This window comes from Manacus vitellinus, unplaced genomic scaffold (assembly GCF_001715985.3).
Source record: "Manacus vitellinus isolate BGI_N305 unplaced genomic scaffold, ASM171598v3 scaffold_1_pilon, whole genome shotgun sequence".
Classification (NCBI taxonomy): Eukaryota; Metazoa; Chordata; class Aves; order Passeriformes; family Pipridae; genus Manacus; species Manacus vitellinus.
Genome location: NW_021939396.1, coordinates 26,198,065 through 26,221,665, shown reverse-complemented (window position 1 = coordinate 26,221,665; position 23,601 = coordinate 26,198,065). Strand labels below are relative to the sequence as shown.

The 23,601-nt window shown below is 39.8% G+C and overlaps 1 protein-coding gene across 2 annotated transcripts; it reads left to right on the top strand.

The window, feature by feature from the left end:
- Window positions 1–4,220: 4,220 nt before the first annotated feature.
- On the top strand, window positions 4,221–22,242 carry CA2 (carbonic anhydrase 2). 2 transcript variants are annotated; one of them, XM_018078775.1, is made up of 7 exons: window positions 4,221–4,454; window positions 4,964–5,161; window positions 15,531–15,649; window positions 17,023–17,115; window positions 17,852–17,914; window positions 18,949–19,104; window positions 21,389–22,240. In XM_018078775.1, the coding sequence occupies exons 1-7, from the start codon at window positions 4,421–4,423 to the stop codon at window positions 21,506–21,508; spliced, it is 783 nt and encodes a 260-aa protein (XP_017934264.1). In that variant the 5' UTR covers window positions 4,221–4,420; the 3' UTR covers window positions 21,509–22,240. The 2 variants fall into 2 exon arrangements, with proteins under 2 accessions (XP_017934264.1, XP_017934272.1); XM_018078783.2 differs by lacking the exons at window positions 4,221–4,454; window positions 4,964–5,161 and adding an exon at window positions 13,297–13,318 and having other exon boundaries at window positions 21,389–22,242.
- The last annotated feature ends 1,359 nt before the right edge of the window (window positions 22,243–23,601 follow it).

The following is a 23,601-nucleotide window of genomic DNA, read 5'->3' as shown; positions in this document are numbered from 1 at the left end:
CTCAGAAGCAAGAACCTTTTGGCTGCTGGTAAAATTTTAAAGGAGGAATCTCTAACTTGCTGACCTTGGTGGGCAGGAATTCTGGAGTTACCATTTGGGTTGTCTCCTCTGTCTTCCAAATGGTGCTTGCTCTTGTCAGAGGAATAGTAAGTTATGTGCCTCATGACCAGCACATACTCTTATGTGCATGCTGGCAATAGATTTCCAGTGTGACTGTAAGTCTGGTAATAGACTGCAAATTTGCCACATGGTGCAATGCCAATTGCAGAAGTCACGGGAAGGTAGTTTTCAAGACTAATGGGGTGTACTTGCAAAAAGGTACACAGGTGAGAGAAGTCAGGATGATGACCACGGACATATGTGAAGAGGAAGGCGCACTAGCACATAAACAGAAAAATGGCATTGGGAGCTGTAAAGACCGGACAAGTAAAGGCCAGGTTGTGAAACAGTTCAAAACAACATGGAATACAGGTGGTGAATGAATACATTAGCCTGTATATGTGAATGTATACATTAGGTATGCATAGAAAGATTTCCCTTAAGTTACGGGACTAAACTAAAACACCCTTGTTGATGTTAGTTTTATACTGCACAGGGCTTTATCATGTGGATGTAATTCCATTGATTCGTGACAAATAGCTTTTCTCTGGAAGCTAGGTTTATCTGTGTAGTCAAGCTTGTTCAGTTTTAGAAGAGATTACTTAAATATGGTATATTTCAAAGTGTATCAAAATGTGAATGTCATAGAGCTGGTATCAGCAATGGCCAGAAGTCAGCAGAGAAGCAGGCAGGCTTTTTCCACTGCATTGACATGTCACAAAGCTTGCCTTGCTGGTACTTGTATTAGTCTCTTCTTAGAAATTAGTAATAAGACATCTTTTTTGTAATAGAAGGAAGGGCTATAACCTGACATCACTGAAGGGCCAACAATTATTTTTATTTTCATAATTGCGTTTAACTTTCACAGAATAGCTAGAATGAATCAGAATAATGCAGGGTTCTTCTGGATCTTGCTCACCACTGAACAGTAACATGGACAAGGATGTCAAAAAATGACTGCAAACAGATTTTCAGAGTTGAAAACCTATCATGAGAAGGTGGATTTATAACATGACCATTGTATGCACTTCTGCTGAAACTGTCTATCAGGTTAAAGTATGTTTGATGTGTCATCACTCCTGCATCCAAAATACTACCCAAAGCTGGTAATTTACTAAGGGGAAAAAGACCGATATGGAACAATCTGTGCCATTTTTCCATCTGTACTGATATTTTCTGTCCTTTACAACTAATAATAATGATCATAAAAATGTATTTCAGGAAACTTCATAATACATACACAAGCAGGATGTGCCCTTCCTGTGCACAGGGTGAACAAATGTGCTGTGACACCTAAAGTTTCAAAGCAGGATTCAAATGGGGCCTAAGTGATATATATGCTTTGCACTATCCTTTGCCCAGGAATGAACCATAAACAGCATGAAAGTATCTGAGTGAGTAAACAGTTTGCACTTAATGAAGGCTACTATTATTGCTTCTATTTGTATTTACTAATATGACTCAAAAGAACCATCAAATCTAGAAATACCAATTTGTTTACTACATTCAGATGTGACATGATGTTAAGAAATTGAGGACAGATGAAGAATGGTATCTGGTTTTATTAGTTTCTAAAAACCTTCACAGTATGTGGTACTAGTAGTGACAGGAAAGGGAGACAAGATTACACTGGCATCTTTTCTACCCAAAATATTAATGTCAGAGTCACGAGTAATCAAATGGCTACAGTAATTATCTAATCTGTTCCCTGTGTTTGTATTGCTTGAAATGTATTTATAATGCTTTTGTCACCACAGGATTTGTGAACATTTGCTTGAGGAACTGCTCCTACATGTTCTGTATGTGCAAGTAGGCCTTACTGGTATTCATCATTCCACCAACTTCAGCAGAACCATGGCAGAGAGGAACAGGTTCATGGATCATAGTTTGGATTTAGGTGAGATGCCTGAGCTACTGCAGGTACCAAGCTCGTGTGTATTGTATCTTTTGCTGTTGCTAACACGCCTTGCAGCTTCACCAGTGTGCCATATTATTGACTGTACTGTTTCTAGTATCCAACTTCCTCTCAGGGCTAGCTTATGGCTTTGAGGCATTCCATTCTGCCATAAAACCACAGTCACAGATTATGAGTCTGGTGTAGGCAGGAAACAGAAAAGAAGGAGGCTGGAATCAACAAGCTCAAGTCAACGCCAGGCTCTTGACAGCAGTCCCTTGGCATGGGCTCAAGCCTGCAAGCACTGCTGAATAATCAAGAAAAACAGGTATTTGATTTTAAGAACAATGGACCTTCTAACGTGGATGTACGTCTGTATGTGCTTAGCATGTCCCACATACCTACTGACAAAAATAACGTAATAAAATGAAGATTCATATGATTAAATCCCAGTCCCTCAGTGCTGCTGGTAACTGACTTCATTTCCCTGCTAAGAACCCTATGTAGATCTTTTAGGAACTCTACCATGCCAAACACTGTGTTGTGTTTAATCCTGTACTTTTCCTATATGTGGTGCTCCCTTTGACGTCAGTGGAAACTTGACATGTGAGAATGCAGGGGAATCAGGCTGAATGGATTTTTTTAATAGTAAAACTGAATGGAAGAAAGCCCTCTGAAATGTACTGAAATCTTATTCCTTTCTATAACATAAAGGGATGCTTTCTGCTTTGCTCTTCAAGGATTCTTAACTATATGGATTTGTATATGTGTGCGTTTATGAGACTGTTGACATACTGAACAGCGCAACTGCCAGATTTAGAAGTGATTGATGGAAAGTATCTATAATGAGCAAACAAGGAATTCCTAATAAAGGTATAATGTGCATTTCCATTTGCTCTTCTACATCACATACACCACAGCCCCCTCTAAATAATTTCTGTGTATTCAGTTTTGCCATCACCTTTCCATTTTGTGGTTGCTAAACCATCTTGAGTAGAAGCACGCAAACATAAGGACACACACTGTGTTAATCAGTAACAAGCTTTAAATATTTTCTGCGTACACTCGAAGGGGTCTGAGAAATGCCTTTAATTTTTGTAAGCAATTTCCCAGCTGGTTCCTTTTGCTATTAGCAACAGTACCCACATTGTACAAATAGACTTTTCTCTCTCCTCTTAACAAATACAAACAAATGACACACGTTTTACAATGCTCAATGTAAATGATGGAGTCATTCTGGTGTTGTTGTTCTAGCTTTACAATGACCTCACTGAAAACAGAATTTAGGCCCCTGCGCTTGAATCCCAACAGAACAAAATTAAAACCGGATTTGAATAAACCATCTTAATAAGAAAATGGGATAAAGTTACGTCATTCTCATACCGAAAACTGCTCGGAGCAAGAGGGCAAAGAAAAGCCTTCAGAGGGGACCATCTGTAGCCCCCCCGTGTCGGCGCTGCCCTCAGGGCCAGCCTGGCCCCACCGCAGCGCGGCCGAGGGAGGCCGGCAGGGCACGGAACTGAGCCGCCGTGAGAGGGCTGCCAAGGTCCCGTCCCTCCTGTCCTGCGGTAAAACACCGGAGCGTTGCGCAATATAAAAACATCTAAAATATGCATTGCTCAATTTTATCCTCGCAGATCCATCCTCGGGAGCGGCAACTGAGCCGCTCTCGGAGTAAGTGGGTATTTCCTAAACCGTAAGAAATAAGCGTAAGCCCGGGTCGACCTGCAGCTTCTCCAGAGGCGATCAGGAAAAACGCAGTACTGAGCAATAAGCGCTGACGTCCCAGTTCTCCCGAAGCTCAACCACAGCTCCTCTCCGCCAACTCCGCTAATCCCCGCCTCCAAACCCCGGTTAATTCCCTCCAAAACCTGGCACCCATGACAAAACCCGGGCGGCTGCCCGGGCCCTCCCGCACCACTCCTTTCCCGGCCGTGTCTCCCCCCTGCCTTCCCTGGGCTCCCAGCAGGGGAGCAGCACCCGCCCGCCCGGCCGAGCCGCGCCCGTGCCCCGCCGCAACGCACGTACAGGCGCGCACACACCCGCACACACCGCAACACCCGCCCCGCACCCGGCCCCCGGCAACCCTCCCCAAGGTCACGGCGCCCACAGCGCCTCGCGCAGCGCCCGCAGGTGCGCGATGCGTGGGAAGGAACGCGGGGATGGAAGGCGAAGGCAGACCCAGACCGCGCCGCCAACTGCCGGAGGCGCTGTTGACCCAACCCGCAGCGGCTCCGCTTCCGATCGCGGATTATAAGGGACCGCTCTCTCCGCCCCCAGCGGAGTCTCCCTCCGCCTCCACCCTCACTCCCCACCCCTCCTCCGGCCGCAGAGAAGGGCATGGAGTTGGCGGGAGCCTATAAAAGCCCCTGAGAGAGCGCTGGGGCCACGGAGCTGCGATAGCCTCCACGGGCAGAGCCGAACACCATGTCCCACCACTGGGGATACGGCAGCCACGACGGTGAGTGCCCGGCGCTGCGGGACACCTGTCACTTGTCAAGGGACACCTGCCGGCAGGTTCCCGGGAGTCGCGCCCGGGACGTGCCCGCTGTCGCCCGGCCGAGCCCTTGCCCGGAGCCCGAATGAGCTCGGTGGCGCGTTTTTCTCGTAACCTTGAAATGCACCTGCGCCCGAGCAGCCCGCCCGGCAGCGCCGTGTGCCGGCGCATCTTCTGCGTTCCCGCTGTCATTCCTTTACTTCGGAAAGGGAAGGGTGGGCGCAGCTCCACAGGACGGGGCGGCCCCCGGGACTTCCCGGTACAACCCCCGTCTCCAAGGCTGAGGGGCTGCCTCGGTCCCGGAGTGGGATATCCCCTCGCCTTTGCTGCCAGCACCGCCAAACCTTCATAATTGGTACGCTGTTAGAGACATGCTGGTGTTCGAACATCCCGGTTTCTAGAGCGAGTGTTATTGCTTATACCGTCCGAGTTTTATGTCTTTTCCCACTGAGCTGCTTTCCGCTGTCTTGCAGGACCTGCTCACTGGCATGAGCACTTCCCCATCGCCAATGGAGAGCGCCAGTCCCCTATTGACATCAACAGCAAGTCCGCCAAGTACGACTCCTCTCTGGAGCCTCTCAGCTTCAGTTATGATGCCAGCACGGCAAGAAACATCGTCAACAACGGGCACTCCTTCAACGTTGAGTATGATGATTCTTCCGACAAATCAGGTGAGACCTCACCTTCGGGTGCAGGAGGGGACATGGCAGAAATTGCTACCAACGCTCCTACTAAAAGGAGCTCCTACCCTACTGAGGCTATAGGGTTTTTTTAAAGAGAAAAAATACCAAAGTCGGCTTCTGTAAGGTGTGGATTTAGCATCATCTCACACTCCTCTAGGCAAGGAGAAAACTGAGCTCCTGTTAGAAGAAAATTAACCCTATCTGGGCAGATTTGAGCTGCCCTACTAGGGAGAAGCGAATTGCTTAATTTTTTTATAAATCAGGAGGATTTGGATAAGGACTCAGCTGTGGAGAGAAAAAAATTAAAAAGTATTTGACAAGAGCAATTTTAGGCATAGCTCATTGTAAGCTACTGATCAGATGGTTAACAGAAGAGGCAAAATACATCATAGGAAGAAATTAGCCTTAGAATAGTAAAGGCTTACAGTTAACAATTTGAAGTGGAAATAGCTTAGAAATAGTTCTTCGGTTATCAAAATATTATTTCATATTTCTGAAGCCAGCGTGCTCCCAGGTTAATACAGAAACAGAGGAATGATTAGAAAATACCTCTTTATTCTTTTGCAATTTAAAAAAGACTTACACTGACGTTTCTCGGTGGCTTTCTAGGTAAAGATAATGTATCCGACACATTCTTACAAAGTTTGCTGGCAGGCAGTCGTTTCACAGGGTCTTGCTGTTCATTGTGCTGTATGGTGATATTAAGCACTGAATTCTGCAAACCTTTAGTAATCCTTACTGAAAGGAATGACCTTATTGACGGAAAGGCAGAATCCAAGATGCTGTTGCAACAAAGTTTTTGTAGGTTGTCTTTAATTGTAGTTTTTCATTTGGTTGAATTCGCAGAAATCATCAGTCTCTGCAATAAATGTCCCTTTATTTTCAATTTAGATAAAAAAAAACAATCCCGTTGTAAGTCACTGACTTCTCTAGACACTGTCTGATTTAACTTGCTTGAGCAAGTGTCCTGTTTTTCATAAGTGTTTCGTTGGCAATATCATCTAGGGAATGGTGCTGAAACCAAATGATCCGTGCCTAGTAAAAATATGAAGGTTTTGCAGGTAATGTAATATAACAGTATAACAGACATTCAGCATTGCCCTAAGAGTTTGACTTTGTATTTCAATTACAGCCTTTATGCTTAACAATTATAAGTGGTCAGATATAAGTGTTCACAGTTGTATAAATACACATAGGTCCATGTATAACTTACACAGAGCACCAACATTAATATTTGCATGGTCTAAAAAAGAGAAGAAGGTGGTATTCTGACCTCTTAGTGTGTATTTTTGTGAAGCACTGCAGAGCTAAAGGAACTGAATTCATGTTCATTTTAACAGTATTATAGGAAATAAGGTAAAGGATCTGGAGGACAAAAAAGGGGATTCTGTTTTTACCAGACACATGCAAATTCTGCTCCCACTGCCATCCTGCTCTCACTGAGCCCAAAAGAAACAGGTTCAGGTTTCCACAGTATAAAAACTATTACGTGTTCACTTTACATGTGCCTAAGTTTGAAAAGAACTGTGAAAATTAGGTTGTGAGGAAAAAATGGCAGATACATAAAATGATTTAAAGAAATGTCTGTAGGAAGAATGCTTTTTATGAGAAGTCGGTGCAGAACCAGAACATCTGTGACAGAGATCCTCTGACAGATACTCAGTGACACAGCTTTCAGAGTGGGAGGATAGGAGATGCAAGTAGAAATATTCTCAGTAGCTCTATTAGTGTATCAGAAAATGAGTATTCTTTAGAAACAAAACCCAACTAAACAGATCTCTAAGAAGACAGGTAGAGGTGGATCATTCAGTATCACACTTACTATTGAAAATTACAGTGCATAGAACCTACCTGGCAGCACACTTAATTGGCTTCATTTGTATGCGGTTAACTAGGTAACCTACTTTCCTTACGCAAAATAGAGCTGTCTTTGACTTGTCTCTGCTTGATCTGAATTTGAGACTCTAATGCATGTACCCAGTTCTTGGTTAGACATCACACGACAGTCACAGGGAGAAACTAAGTGAGATTATGTGTGAGTGCTGGTATATTTTACCGAAGACAATGGAATAAAATCCTGTAGATACTTCCCACAGGCTGTATTGCTTGCTTCTATGAGCTGTCCCATATGTGGTAATGAATTAACTGTGGTAGTAGGAGCAAAATGAAGTAATAATTGCTTGTGAATAATGACTAACTGCATGCAAAGTAGATCCATTTCATTAAGAATCTTCAGGCTTATAACCAATGACACTGAAGCAAACTGAACAGCAGTTCTATGTCTTAATGCCTGATCACTCCTGCTTTTCAGAGTATGCAAAATGAGTTCTTGCAATAAAAAATACAGGTAGTAATAGCATAGTAAAAATAGTTAAGTCCAAATGCATGTTTAGATAAAACTCTGAAAGTAGTTGTTACTTATTTCTGTGATTCAGAAAACATGTAGTGCAAATAATGTTGATCATAAGTAAGAACAAGTAGATATCAGAATTTTGATATTTCCCATTCAGAATGTATGTTTGTTACGTTACACGTGTGCATCAGGAATATGTAATATAAAGCTTCTGCTCATATCTGTGAAAAAGAAAAATCTAAAAGAAAAATTAGGGTTTCTTAAAATATGTCATCTATATTACTTTGAGTAAGAAAGTCGTCAAAGTTTAACTTTTTAAACAAAAATAATCTATGTGCAATTTATGCAATTAATATATCTTAACAGAAGAAAATGTTTTCTTCTCTGTGCTTAGAAGATTTCTATTAGTAGATGGAGATTTATAGACATAACTCTTGATTCAGGTTGTGTTTATGTCTATGGCCTATACAATTTTCCCTTGCAATTGGACTTGTCTGTCTCGTATTGGCCTTCTTAGCCACCAGCGCGCTTGTAACAAATGTGGGTAGAGCCCTTCCAAAATCTTCGTTCGCGAAGCCCAGCCATGATGATGATACAATTTTCTCTTACAATGAAGTTTTAACAGAGAAATTATGTTAATCTTTTGTGATAGTTTTAGAACCTTCGTTTTACTTTCTTGTTATTTTTTTTAGATATGGTTAGACGTTACTAACTATGCTTAGAAAAACCCTCTTCCCAGGCAATTACTTCCAAATCTTCAATTTCAGTTCTTGTAGTATAGCCTTTCAGTTTCTTGGGTTGTATGACAGCTGTTACATTCCAGAATATACTTCTAAAGGCTCAGTCAATTCCCAGAGTGAAACACTTTCATATTGCAGAGTTGCTGATAGGTAGAAATTGCTTATGGAAAGGAAATTTCACAAGCCAGCATTGCCATGTTTATGAACATTTTTTTGTTTAAGAAATTCCATTATTTTCTCTTAGATTAAAAGGATATCTTCTGTCTTCTTTCCTGGCAGTCTTTCAGAATGCTTTCTTGGTTTTGTATGCAGAAAGTGAATGGTCAGCTTCCTCTTCTAGTTGTTGCTTAGTCACTCTTCTCCTTCAGTTCTTGCAGTTGCTTTCTTAGATCTCATGTCCACTGTCTTTTAATAGTAGTAAAAGTTCAAATATTAGTAGGCATTCCTCTTTAAAATTTCTTAAACTTTGAAAGCAAAAGTGTATTATGATAAAAGCGTCTCTTTAAATTCAGGTTCATCCACTGTTGTGTCCTGGGACCAGACCTTCCACGTATGAGTGAAGCAAATGGTGCTTATAGCTGTTAAAATAAGGTGCATTATTACAATTTAGGAATGTTATAGCAAAGGAGTGTATCATTAAGGGTACTTCTTTTATCATATTAGACATTTCATATTATAGTCTGCTGTAAGGACTTGTGTGTTGTTTCACTCACTTTAAAAGACAAGTAAACAGCAACTTCTTAGAGCTGTAAAACCACAGGATGTGACTTTACTCAGAAAAGCCTCAAGAACCTGAAAGATTTTGTAATGTACATAAAATGTATTCTTTGTTTAAGTTTTCACAGGAAACCTTTTGGAACTTATCTAAAAACCTGAAATTCAAATGAAAAAATGTTCACAGCAGTAGACTATGTATTCTGTATTTTCTGATAATCTGTTTGAGTTCACAAAAGGAAGACGTTGATCAGCCCTTAATTTATTCTATATCAAGAATGTTAAAATGTCATATTTTAGCTGTAGAACCTGACAGAAGTGAATTGCAACTGTGTGTTAAGCTTTAGCTAAATGTACTGCTAATTTATGCTTGTGGACAACTCTCTTAATTGTTTCCTTCTCCTTCCTTGCTGCTGAGCTAGAGAGAATATTGGAATTCAAGCCAGTCCCAAGTAAATCTGAATTTTTTCAAACATAAAATCATAGCAGAACTTAAAAATTATGAGAAGACTTGAGGAAATGGAAAGAGTTTTCACCTTGATATTAGCACCCCTTGGGAGTCTTTCAGTAGTTGTAATCCAATATATTACCTGATTCTTTCTGTAATTGTAAATATTAATGAGTATGCTTCAGCTGTCTTATGACTCACTGTAAACAAACCATTCTATTTTGTTACAATGGTAATTCAAAAACCAGTGCAACCAAACTGCTTGGTTGGTGGTGAGTTTGAAAGTTGTGCCAGTGCTTCTTTTGTATGCTTCCACATCAGCTGGTAAATGGAGGAAGAAACATACGGGTTTGCTGTCTTTAAGGCACCACTCTTCATCCAAGTCACTGCTACTGGTCTATTTTTAGGCTTCCCAGATCCAAAGTTACATTAGCTATGCCAGAATAATATTGCATGTCATCAGTATAGGGTCATGGATTGAAGGTCCACAGTGCAGGATAGCCTAAGCAATGTGTTGATCCCTTGGAATCAGAAATCAGAGAACTGATTGCTTATACCTTTAGGGGACTGTACTCAGCGCACCTGCTTATGTCACAAGTAATGTTGTGCACAGCTGGACTAGAAAGTCAGAGGTCTCAAGGGTGTGAAATCATTAAGTCATTTTTCCTGTGAACTGGGATCAACAGAAGCTGCAATGCCTATGTAAACAAGTGACTTGAATAGCTCTAGTGCTTCCAGGAACTGGAAGGTGAGATGAGAGGGCTTGAGATCAGTCCTGCATGTTTCAGGTCTTTATTTCTTTACAGAGCCCAAAAGTGCCCTTCACTTAGATTGGCTTTTTGTTTCGGTTTGTTGTTTTGTTGTTGGTTTTGTTTTTTTTTGTTAACATATGATTTCTGAGCAGAAACTTGACATAGACTGCACATTTAAGAATCGTGGCAACTTCCTTCTGTTTTTCCAAAAGCCTCCTCTAGGGGCGCTTTTAGTGCAAAACCAGGAGAAACTAGTCAGCTGTTATCAGCTAGGGCCATTTGGAAAAACTTATTTTTAAGATGTAATGAAGCTGTGTGCCAGATGTCATGATTACCACTCTTCCCAACTGATAATTTGTTTATTTACTTATAGGCATGAGGGCTTGCTGCATACTTATAGGCAATGCTCACACCTTAAGTTTGTTTGTCCTTCATTAGATCTCAACATTTTATGGACACTGTGTCCAATACAGAATTTTCAGTACAGTAAGCAGTCACTGAGATTAGTATTTAGCTATTAGAAATTAAACCAACTGACGAGAGAGAATACTTTCAAGAGAATTTCAATACTTCCGACTTGGTTCTTAAAGTTGTTGTCAGGCTGTACGGTGTGAGATGTGAGGGCTCCTCAGAGGCTCAGTACAGTATCATATGATTCTCAGAGAATCTCCACTTAAGAGACTACATGAGAAATAAGCTGCACTGGTCCCAGGGAGCTGAAGGAATGTTAAGAACCTAAATGACTTTGTCTTTAAGCAGGTCAGAGTCTTTCTGGCTGCAGCCCAGTCTGGATGAAATAGTTCAGCTGAGGTGAATTGAAACCACTGACCTGCTGCAGATACACACATATTCAGACCTGCTGCGTTTTGGCAATTGTTTCATTCTGGTCTATCTCTGTGGAACATCCTTGTTGCCTTATCAGGCTAAACTTCTAGCAAGGTCAAAGTAGGGGTTTTTTTTCCTAATGGTGAAACCAATTTTTTTTTCTCATGGCGAAACCCGTTAGAGATGTTTTCTGCAAGTATGAACCCTACAGTCAGATGCTTGAATTGCACTTCTTGCTTGTCATGATAGAACATCCTAGGAGGAATGTCTGAAAGAGATAACATACAGAAGGAAACATCTCACAAAGTGTGACTGTGTACTCCACATTTCACAGAAGTGACAGCTCACCCTAACTGAACTCTTCAGTCTGTCAGATGAGGAAGCCCATTCTTGCATAAGAGCACAAGGCTAATCCCTGAGCGTCCTCATAAGAGCCTTTTTTATGTCATTAATAGTGCATGGTGCACAAGTAATGCTTCATCTGCTTTCCCTCTTCAAGTGCTATTTTCTATTGTACAGATTTCTTTTGTATACACAAAAGCTTACAAAATATTAGCATTAATATATACACTATGCATATGTTTACATACATATATACCTACAGTACATATGTACATGCACATCTACTATAGGCTGATACAAATTATTGATTTTCTTTGTGCTAAAGCAATGTATGTAAGAAGGCTGTCCTCAGAGGTAAATGCTTGAAATGTCTTGCTGTTAAGTTTTTGTTTGATGGCATCTCAATTAGAATTAATATCCTAATTTTGGACAGCTACTGTGCTCTAGTTGGACCCATTATTTCAGCTACTGGAAGGAGCTTTGCTGTTAGTGATTTTTCATTTGAAGAACACTTTCTTATTCAGAGTAATGAACTTCATAGTAGTATCTTTTCTTACCACACTAATTTGTATGGCAGGAAGGAATTCATTCTAGCTCATGAAACAATCTTGTAGTTCAGCCATTTTCATTATTTCATCGGCATATGTATTGCCTTGATGAGATTTATTAGTCTTCTGCACTGTGTAGAGGGAACATCCCATAGGAGTTAACTAAATAAGAGTAATTCCACAGTATTTCTGCAAAAATTCACAGATATGGATGCTAACATTTTCTGAAAAAAGGTATGAAGTGATCCACAGTATTTTTTTCAAGGCTGTTCTGTTTCACACGGGAAGGGTAGCTGCCCACTGACTGGCCTTAAAGTAGAACAGTGAAGTTTTGTGGCCTCAGTAAACAGCTGTACGAGGTGCACCAAAATGGCCTTTGATTTCTGTGTGTTTTCAGATGTCCCCAGAAAGCATAATAGAGTCAAATCAACTTCACGTTCTGTATCCAAGAAATCCCACAGTCAAAATAAGTCCCATCAATGGAACAGTTCCATTCCAAATTAGTGCTGCTAATACTTACGTATTTAGACCATCTTTTGAGATCATTTAATAACAGTGCAATGTAATTACTAGATGTTACTAGTCTAACTTTTCCAGTAAAGGGTAGAAGGTAGAATGATATCAGAAAAGTTAGTTACCATTTCTTAATTTAAGCAAAGTAGTTGCAAATTTGTCCCACTGTGACATTTAAAATAACTGTCAAATAGTAAAAAACCAAAAAGGTGCTCTCAAGGTGTTACCTCTTGGGCTGTGGCACATCATTGGAGAATAGGTTGTGACAAACTGTGTTGAGTAGATTGAATCTATGAGAAAAGAATGTATTTTCAGCTCAGCTTGTGCTGTCTCCAGACGGCATTGCATCTGAAGCTGTGCTATAGAACAAAAAGGAGCACAGCTACACGTGTATTTTCAGAATGGTTTTTGCTAGTATTAATTTCAAAAGGAAGGGAGCTAATGATAAAATGCTCAGATATGGATCAGAACTTCCCCATCCTTTTTAAAAAGAAGATGGAAGGGTTGGACTTATCTTCTCAATGTGGCCTGACTTGATATTCTTGTCACATTGGACAAAGACAGGGAGGCTCCTGATGTGAATGTTGTTCTGATTCTTGATGAACTTTTACTTTGCAAAAGCTGGTGGCATTTATTCATGGTTTAAAAAGCTTGTGCTGGAAGAAAAAAAGCTCTGACATTTCTGCTTTGTCTTTTAAGTTTAGTTTTAAATTCTACTTCTTTGGAAAAGCTGAGAAGTATTAAAAATAAAATAACTGCTTAATGTAGGCTAGAATAAGAAGGGCTGTTCTGTAATTAAGCCTGCTGAATTTGTATTCATTTACACTAATCTAATTATTACTTTCTTTGAATGCTCTGCTGTGAGTCAAAATAAGCTAGAGCTGGATTTGAGAACCACAGAATGAGAAAAGTAAGCAAAAACTACAAAGAGATTTCTTTTCTTTGCATCTTTTGAGTTTTATGAGACTATAGCAAACTTTGTGTAGACAAATTACACTGCAAATGAATTCGAGAATATTGCATGGTTCTGCTTTTCAGCATGCTTTCCATTGATTAATAATGGCAGATTAACCTGTGCTGCGCTAGTGCTTTCTGAGGTTGAGGAGTCGTGGAACCTCGGTCCATTCGTACCTTCAACGAGCAGCAAGACCATGAGCTAAAGAACCTGAAACTGAAACATTGCAACTCCGTGGCATCACTTTTAAATGAAGCAAGATATTGTATGGATTAAATGATTTTGCATCTGTAAAGATATAGCAACCAATTTCTTCATTTCCCAAAGGAACTAATACACATTCACAGTCACTGTTCTGAAAAAAACACTCTGATTTGTGGTCCTGTGCTTAAAACAGTTATGCTTCTTGGCAACTAGCAGATGCAGAAATGTAAAAGTAGAATAAGATATGTTTCTATTTAATTACTTTAACTAACCATTCTTCTTTGGATCACATAGCTTGGCAAGGGGTAGGGCAAGTCCCAGTCTGTTGGCTGTTCAGTGTTGGCTACGGTATTGGAAATTACAAAGGCTGCAGTAGAACATGTATTCACATTTTTCAAATAGAAGTACATGTTAGGAGACTTTTAAATATATTCACCAAAGGAACACCAGGCAATTGCTAAATTTGTCCACTGAACCCAAATTTTGCATGTGTAGGGCACACAGTTGGAAATGATTGTATTTTTTAAAACTTGTATTTCATTTTCATGTATTCTGATTTATTAGTGAAATCCTTCTGACCTCATTGCCGTATATCCATGGCTGTTGTTGTCCATGCTTGCCTATAAACAGAATTATTCAAACCTGAACATACAGTGACCTTTTCCTATCAGCATTTGGTGTATGTTTTCACAAATGCACGTATTGTGGTAGTGTCTAGACTAACTGCAGACTGAGAGGAAAAGCATCTTTACTCCACAGAACCATTTTGTGGCACATACACAGAGCACATTTATGTGTAATATCTGATGTCAACACTCTTCTGTCACTTTATTACATATATATTTATGTATTACATATATTTATGTATATAGAGAGATGAATTCGTCTCTTAAAATATCTAACAGCTCAAATTACATTTAAAAATATTTTTTTGTTTTTAAATATTAATTAAATCTTAAAGATTAATTGTGAATTTGAATTTGAGATGTTTAGAAAAAAAGGAGAGAAAACCCCAGCCAAACCACAAACCAGCGTAAAACCTTGCTCTGGTGACTTAGATAAATAGCTCTATTTAATAGAACTATTTGTTATTGTTCTGTGCTTTATGCTGCACTGAAGCAGACATTGTCTGTGCCTTGAGCATTTTGCAGTAGTAGGGCTTGATCCTGCATGTCATAATGGTGATTGGTCTCAGTGTAAGTGGAAGGGTAAAACTAACAAGCAGAATAAGGGAGCTCAGGGGACCTCACTCCTGTATAATTGAAAGCATGGCTGGGCACTCCACTTACAGCAGTCCCATAGCATGAGTAATGCCAGATAATGGAGACCATAAATAAACAACTCATAATTTAAAAAATCTTATTGTACTGGCATTGCCGTTTTCACCACAATGGGAGGGACAAGAGATTTGAGTTTACATCTCTGCAATGCCTTGCCCTGTGCCTAGCACTTTACCTTACTGCAGCCCATGGCTAACAGGTGTTTAGGTTTAATTTGGAACCAAAAGCATTTTACCCAATCCCATCTGCCACAGGATTTGCAGGATTAAGGCCTAAATGGATGAAGTGTCTAAAATGAAAGGTCAGAGCACAATAGTATATGAAAGATGATTTGGTCTTCAATTGTACTTCCGTAGAGAATAACTCTGTATGAACCTCTTACAAAGGCCTTTTTTTATCTGCTTGGTGACAGAAAAGTTACATCTTCCCTCATCACTTGTAATATTAGCATGCCTGTTAAATTGCTGATGAGATGCTCACTGTAAAGTCACTTACGTTTTTATGCATTTATTACTGATTTTGGTGTATTGTAGTAATGTACCATTGAAGATGATCTGGAGTAGCATGGCAGCATGCAATGAACTGTAAATCACATGGAAGACTTGAGATGGCTGTTTGAGTTTGAAGTGAGACTCAATAGCAAAGGTTATGAGAGTTGCTAATAGAGGCTCTTTGTTTTGCAGTGCTGCAGGGAGGAGCGCTGGATGGAGTCTACAGGCTGGTACAGTTTCACATTCACTGGGGATCCTGTGAGGGCCAAGGGTCTGAGCACACTGTGGATGGTGTGAAGTATGATGCAGAGGTAGGACATGCTTTACCTTCTTCAGTCATTTGTGTATAATGAGTATTTATGTTTTTTAAGTATTCCACCACAGTAGCAGCTTCTGTACAGATCTTCATAGGAGGAGGTTACCATAGAAGATTTGGTACAATGCCACCTTAGAACCTGCTCCTTGCAAGAGCAGAAATCAGAATTGGAGGACTTGTAATATTTCTTTTCCCAGCTACTTCATGTCAAAGGGAAGCAGAAAAACCTGCATTAATTATCACTGGTTTTTTTCCTGCTTTCTCAGCGTCTCTTGGAAATGATGAAGGAATAGAATTGCAGCACCTCTGTGCACACACATCCCCTTTTCCTGGGTTCAATTTTTAACATCAGAGGCATTTGTATAAGCAACAGAATAATTTTGGGGCAGACAGGGCAGGCAGCAAAGTGAGATCTCGCAGGCACACTAATACCTCTGAGTCTTCAGATGTTCCTTGGACCACTTAAGACTCTGTATTACAGTCTGGCTGCAGAAACTGAGTGACTTTAGCGCCTTGCATCCCACCTTTCCTTGTCCCGTGTTTAGAAATCTACCTCTGGATGCTGCAACAGACTTCTAAAATGTATTCATAAATACACATTTACTGAACATACCTGTGATTTGCATTGACAGATAAAAGAAATGGCCCCACAAATTCATTGGCTCTGCTGCTTTTTCATGAAGTAGAAGTAGCTTTTGTCTTATCTGAGAAACTTACCATTGGCTTATGTCTTCATAGTGCCATAATTACTTGCTGAACTTGACTTGCAGATGTGGGGAAACAGCCAGATGAACTTAAATTAGAAATAACTTAGAAATTAAAGAGAAAGCAACATCCTGAATTATGTGACCTGGAGATTCAAAGTCTTTCCAGAAAACGACAGGACTGGTTTTTGGATTGCTTTTTTTTTTTTTTATGTCTTAAATTGCTGGTCAGATCTGTAGTTAATGTGTCTTCTCTGCTTCTTCTGACACTGACAATAATGTATTTCAGTGTTGATAAGAACTCTAGTGTATATATAGCACTAAAATACTGCATCAAAATCTTGCAGGCTGTATGTGGGAAAAACTCATGCTGAAGATAACAGGAGTTTTGCTAGAAAACAGAATGATACAGCCACAGCTTGCATTTAAAACTGTGGGAATAAGAGTGAGAAGCAAAATAAAATGCATTACAGAAATCTCTTTGCATAAATGCAACTTTAAAGTAGATGAATGATTCAACAAATTCTTAACTGTACAAAAGTTTTTAAATTTCAGCAATAAAACTCCCATCTACTCTTAATAAATTACTTTCTGGCATCCTAATTTGTGAAGTATTCTGGATGGAATATCATCTTCAATGCACTTGTTGTTTTCTTGCTCCTAGCTCCATATTGTACACTGGAATGTAAAATATGGTAAATTTGCCGAAGCTGTGAAGCATCCTGATGGTTTGGCTGTGGTGGGAGTCTTTATGAAGGTTAGTTAAACTTCTGTGTCATTTGTCCAGCGTGTTCATTGTGTTGCAGAGGGGACCTAAGAGCCTAAAATATAGAATAAGGCAGCATTGTACTATACTGCTGTAGTATAGTAGTACTCCAAATTCTCATCTTCCTTTACCTATAACAATTGTACACTAGTTATGGAGTATGACTGCCGTCCCTCACTGTGGCAGCCCTGTAGCAGCATAATTGGCTTTAACAGGACAGTCACACTGCCATAATTCTTACCAGTGAAAGGTGATGTGCATAACTGACAAAGCTGTGTGTATGAATCTGCAGTAGGACAGCCTAAATAACATCTGTTTTCCTTTTCTTGTTATTGTTAAATGTCCAGAGTGTTTTGTTTCAGTTGAATTGTCTTCACAGCTAGTTGGAGAAGGTGTCTGTGCCCCAGGGATATGTAGTACTCAGTCCTGGCCTAACTGAGGGTGACTGTTTTATTAGGAGGGTGATTTATTTGAAAAAAGAACAGTCTGAATCTAAAAATAAATCCTCATACTGTAAACGAAAATAGCTTTATTCTGTCCAGTGTCCTTGGCTGACTCATCTGTGCTGACTGTCAACTGGCATGATTTTACAGAGACAGTCCCAGTCACTTATGCTGTAATACTCCTGTAATGAAACGGTGCTGGGAAAATGTTTTCTTGTAACAAAAAGCTAAAGGTTTCATGAGAGTGTATGGCGATTTTTCTTTTCATATGGTTTGTGTTACAGGTGGGAAATGCCAGGCCTGAAATACAGAAAGTTGTGGATGCTCTGAACTCCATTCAAACCAAGGTAATATCTGCTGTCTCTGACTAACACCAATCACAACTGTGCTGTGTTTTCTTCTTCAGAAAGTAGATTTTTTTACTTCTCCCAAACTGCTGCATGTGCTAAAGTAAAACAAACCTTCCAACCATCGGCACTGGTGCTGCCGTAATCCTAAATGCAAAACAGATTTGAATGAAATTGTGGTAGAGAGCAGGGAGTACTAGAAACAGTGATCATTTCCTATCTCTGTGACTACATTTCTCTGTCTTTTAACTGCATCTAAACCTATAGTGTAGGAATTATCTTCCTGATCTAATATGCTCTTCTAGGTGCATTTTCTAGTCAGTGGTGACAGATGGAAAAGGTGCTTCCCCTCATCTCTGCATCTGTGGGATAAATTTCCTTCTTCCAAGAGGGCATGCTTCTTATGGCTATTTCTAGAGAGTCCAGATAAACAGTTATTTCAGGATATATAACTGTTAGGAAAAAAAAACCTTCCTGTATTTAAATATCATATGCAGTGTGTGTGTGATACCTTAATGAAGTGAGTAATGAGAAACTTTTAAGTACTTGCTGAGTAACTAGATACCTTCATAATGGGTAAAGGCCTGTGCCAATGAGAAATGTGGACAGAAAGGTAAAAAATGAGACTACACTGTCATCTTTGTCGTCAGGCGCACTTAGAGGTAATTGGATGTTGCTATTTATCACAATAGACTTTCCAACAGGTCTCCCAGCTTCTATATTTCCAGTGCAGTCAGTATAAATGGCATCTAAAATCTCACTGTTCTTCAAGCTAGGCCAAATGTTATCTCTAGGAGCAAGGAATGTAATGCAACATTTGAAATAAGAAACAATCTCTTGAAAACATAAAAAAATATATTGCTGAGACTATTTAGTCCCAAATGTACTGTATTTGGTACTCAGTGCTTCATGCCAAACTACATTTCTGTCTTTTGCCAAACATGGAGCTTCCAGAGGAGACTTCACTACTGCAAGCTCAGTGTGTGTATGTGGTCTCTCCCCTGACATCAGCCCATCTGCTTACTTTATTGTAGGGAAAGCAAGCTTCCTTCACAAATTTTGACCCCACTGGACTCCTTCCTGCGTGCAGAGACTACTGGACATACCCTGGCTCACTGACCACTCCACCTCTGCTTGAATGTGTGATCTGGCATGTGCTGAAGGAGCCCATCACTGTCAGCCCTGAGCAGGTAGGTGTCCAGTGGGTGGTGCCAGTATATGTGTTCTGGAATTACACTGATTGCATCAGCTCAGCCCACCAGGTGGTCAGTGTTACTGCAGAGCTATGCAGAGTATTAGCTAGCATCCCATGTCAAAAATACTTGTCTGAAGTGGTTATCCTCTTCTGACAGGACTCTGCTTCTGTGTGTGGAAGTTGAGTTTGCTGTAAAATGTAAGGCTGTCCTCTATTTGGACACAGTCCAGAGAAAACAAGAGGTGTTTTAAAAATTTCATCAGGCTTTCCAACTATGTGGTTAGAGCTGTCATGTGGTAAAAATCTGGAAAATTGAGGCATGCATGAAAGGACCATTTGCACATGCAGAGTTAGTCTAGCATGTATTGTGATCATCAACTCACTGTACATGCACACACCACCTATCTGGGTATACCTGTGCTGAAAATAGCAGATTTGCACCTGGAGAGCATGTATCCTGCCTCCAAAGTCTCACATTATAAATCTGTAGTTGGTCTGCTGATTTTCCAGCATTTTCAGGACACAGAACTCTTTTTACAAGTTCTGTTTGGCACAGAACAGACCATGAAATCCTACGCAGAATTGTGACAATCCTAACAAAACTCAGTTGTTTGGAAGAGGCAGAACTTGCAGATTCCAGAAGTCTGCTGCCTAAGAAAATACTCTGTTGACCAGCTTGAGAAGGGTAGTCTTCCTAACAGGAAGAAGCTTGTGTGGATTAAATCACTCTTGTCCCTAGCTTTCTGCACCATCCGTTAATGAAGCTACGTATAGCCAAGATTCCATTCTTGGGTTCAGATCTGTGTACTTGGGAGATATAAATAGAATCTAGAGCCTATAAATATAAACTAGCCCTGAAGGGCTTTAGTTCAACCTTCAAACTCTTAAATCTCTCTCATCAATGGCAGACATGCTAACAATCTACACATAATTCTAGGGGATTTGTTTAGCTGATGTGGAAAAAAAAGTGTAACCAAGCTGTTGGGAGACTCAACGTAATAAAAGATAGAATACATGTCGAGGAAGAACTATTGGAAGTAATAGCAATAATTGCCATTAATAATCTGTAAGGGAGCATTAAAGTTTACACTGTTTGTTTTTTCTAAACTACTGCTATTGATAATCCAAGGTTTGCAAATACAGTTTTATTATAGGGCAGAAGCACATTCACTAAAATAGAGTTGTTTTTCCTATTACACCTACTTTAACCACCTACAAGTGGTAAAAGACACCACTTGTTTCTCCCACACACTCCCCTTCCTATTACTATCAACATTTCAGTGATGGGTTTGAGATCAAAACACTGTGTGTGTGGTAGCTTGCCTTTTCATTCCAAAACTGATCAAACCAGAAGCCGTATATCAGAGTATTGAGACAGGGTTTAAGTTGAGTAGGTTTTACAAAGATAGATAAAAGCTAGGTGTAACAGCAGGGTGTAGCAAGCCTGTTATAACCTGTTGTAGTGACGCAGCAGTTTCTGGCAGAGGTTGAACTCTGAACTCTGTTAACGGTAAAGTCCAGGGGAGGCTGGTCACTGCTGAGGGCCTTACTCCTTGAGTGAGGGAAAGCCTGGTCTGCAGCCTGACTTGTAGGAAATCCTGCCACCTACATTTTTTTTGTCAGTAGTTCCACCTGTCTGTGTGAGATCACATTTGGGGTGGGTTATTATTTTGGCACAACGTTTTAAAAGTTTTGGGGATGCTCATTTAGACACAAAGGCGTTTTTATTACATCAGACTGTGGAAACACCAATTGTACTTTAGGAACAAGCACTATAAATTTACAGTATGCTCCTATTGATGTGGAATGGTCTTCCCTCTCACAGTATTTGAAAATCAGGATAACTTCAATAAATTCAGTAGCTTTATTTTGACTCAATGGTAAGCTATCTTTTAATTATTATTATTTCAACTGGATTTAAAAAAAAATGCAGAAAGATACAAAACTGTACAACTTGCAGATGATTCTGAAAGGATTCAATGTAGTTCTGGTCAAGGACAAACAACATTTTGTTCATGGAGTTCAGAAAATGTGTGCCTATGTTCTTGTTTCCTGTGCTTTCAGTTGTTCTTGCTTTGATATTTTGTGGACAGGAGAGCCTGTGTCAGGAACAAGAAATGGTGTAGATCAATGCAGACACATAGGTGCTGACACCATCTCTAGACTATTAGTGCTGGCAAAACCAAGATGGAGCTCTAGTTCAGGCCCAAGGTGTATAATTTCAAATAGTCCTGCTGAAGTGAAGGATACATTTAGGATATTTGTGCATTTTTCCACAGATGTGCAAACTCCGTGGCCTTTGCTTCAATGCTGAGAATGAGCCCGTGTGCCATATGGTGGACAACTGGCGCCCATGTCAGCCTTTGAAGAGCAGAGAAGTCAGAGCTTCCTTCCAGTAACCTCAGTGCTGAGACCGTTAAAAGTTGCTGTGTTTGTGAGGGTGCCCTTTTGCTAAGCCCAAATCAGACCTTTGCCATGTGTGCCCTGGCAACATCTTGTCTCCGAGATCCATTTTTTCTTTTGCTCTGCGTCTGAAATGCCAGCTAATGAAATGTGAAAGGCTCTTGGCCAAATGGGAGAGGGTTCTTAAGGTGTGGGGTTGGGGGAGGCAGGGGGTGGGTGCTGTGTGCATTTTGATGACTATTACTGTGACTGACACTTTGGTATAACATTATGTTGGCTGCTTGGGAGAGGATATGATAGCAAAATAAGCCATTTTAAGAAACCTCATCCACTGGTGTGATAGTACACGTAACTAACAATAACTTGAAGCTTTGTGAGAAGCACAGGAATACAGAATCTATCTATGACTTAGGAAAAAAAAGTATTTTGAGAAAGTAAAGCAAAATGAATATTTAGGATTAGACTTCTTAGATTTTAAGAAACTGACATGTAAATATTTTTGAGACTGTTTTGCATTTTTACCCATGTTATCGACAACCTTGGTTATATCTTAATAGTAGTGTTGGATTTTTTTAATTAAAAATGTTCTAAATTAAGTATTATCTTTAAAAGTTGTTATTACCATAGAAATAATACAAAATATCTTTTCATTGAAATAATATATGTTCTAATTTAAAAAGGAAAATAATGTTGTATTTTAGATAACTTCTCTAATAAATCTATACTTCTATTTTTGCTTCCATGCTGTTTTTTTAATACCGGAAAGGAGTCACTAATCTGTTAACATTGTTGCATATTAAACATAATTACTAAACATACAGTATGTTGGGAATTGGTTTCAGTGACACCAAAGGTGAATGCAAAACTATATGGATATAGTAGGAAATTTCCTCTAAGTAGTAGATATCTTATCTATGATAGCAGAAGGAAGTGTTAATTTTGAGCAATCACTACAAATTATCATCAAAGTTGACCATATAATGAAAGATCCTCTCACAAGACTTTTGAACAAAATTATGCTGAAGAACAATCTCATTAGATTCTGGTCCTAGTTTTTAAAGCAATTTATGATGAGTTTTCTGCCCCATCAGGAATCACTTTGTAATTTATAAGATATCAGTTGGGCAGGCTAGGTTCTGAAGCACTTGGATCTTGAAATATGTGAGATGGGAATGAAGCCTTCTCAGAATGCATATAAGTATCTTTAGAAAACTGTCAAACCTCACTCTTTGAAAAGCTTTCACATTTAAAATGTCCACCATGTGATTTGTTCTAAGTTCAATTTTTTTTTTTTATTGGAGCTACAAAGGTCTCTCGCTCCAACAACTCTGCTGACTAATTGAAGTTCTTCATGTTGCATGGTTTGAATACTTTCTGACTCTAAGCATCACCTGCAGGCCTAAGTGCTATGTATTCTCCCTAAATAATTACACCTCTAAAATGGAAATTATAGATCCAATACATTGTGGCTTAAAGCTGCTGAAGCAAGCTAAGAGGAAATAAATACCTTACAAAATCACAGGATGGCTGAGGTTGAATGGGGTCTCTGGGCATCATGCTTCTGCTCAAGCAGGGCCAGCTAGAGCATGTTGCCCAGGACCATGCCCAAATGGCATTTGAACATCTCCAAGGATGATTAAAAAATTACTCTTAAAATTAATAAAATATCAGAGAACGAGATACTAAAAGCCATAACTTGACTATGATATTCTGACTACTAGATAATAAGACTTTCTGAGAAATAGTAATCTCATTGTTTCCTCATTGTACAGCGTAAATAGTATCAAGGCTGGTAGGTGACAGAGAATGTAAACTAATGCCTAGGGTAAAAACCTGGAAATGCCTCTGAAATTCTAGCTACTGCTGCAATAAAGAAACTTCATATCTTGTGCTCCAGCCCACTTCAAGGTTGCTCCATAAATAGTAGTTAACAGCAAAGGCAACCAACATCAGCCATATATTTATCATCTCTTTTCCATGAGGCTGTTTACCTGGAATGTTGCCAGTGCCATATACTTGCCTTTGCTGAGTATGAAGTACTTCTGTATTCAGCCAAACAATGCAAACTCTCTTTCCTAAGTCACATACA

What these genes read in the sequence shown, in the direction of transcription:
- CA2 (XM_018078775.1), top strand. Translation starts at nt 4,421, where the DNA reads ATGTCCCACCACTGGGGATACGGCAGCCACGACG. An exon ending in GGGATACGGCAGCCACGACG is followed by an intron (nt 4,455 to 4,963) that starts GTGAGTGCCCGG and finishes GCTGTCTTGCAG; the next exon opens with GACCTGCTCACTGGCATGAG. An exon ending in TCACTGTCAGCCCTGAGCAG is followed by an intron (nt 19,105 to 21,388) that starts GTAGGTGTCCAG and finishes ATTTTTCCACAG; the next exon opens with ATGTGCAAACTCCGTGGCCT.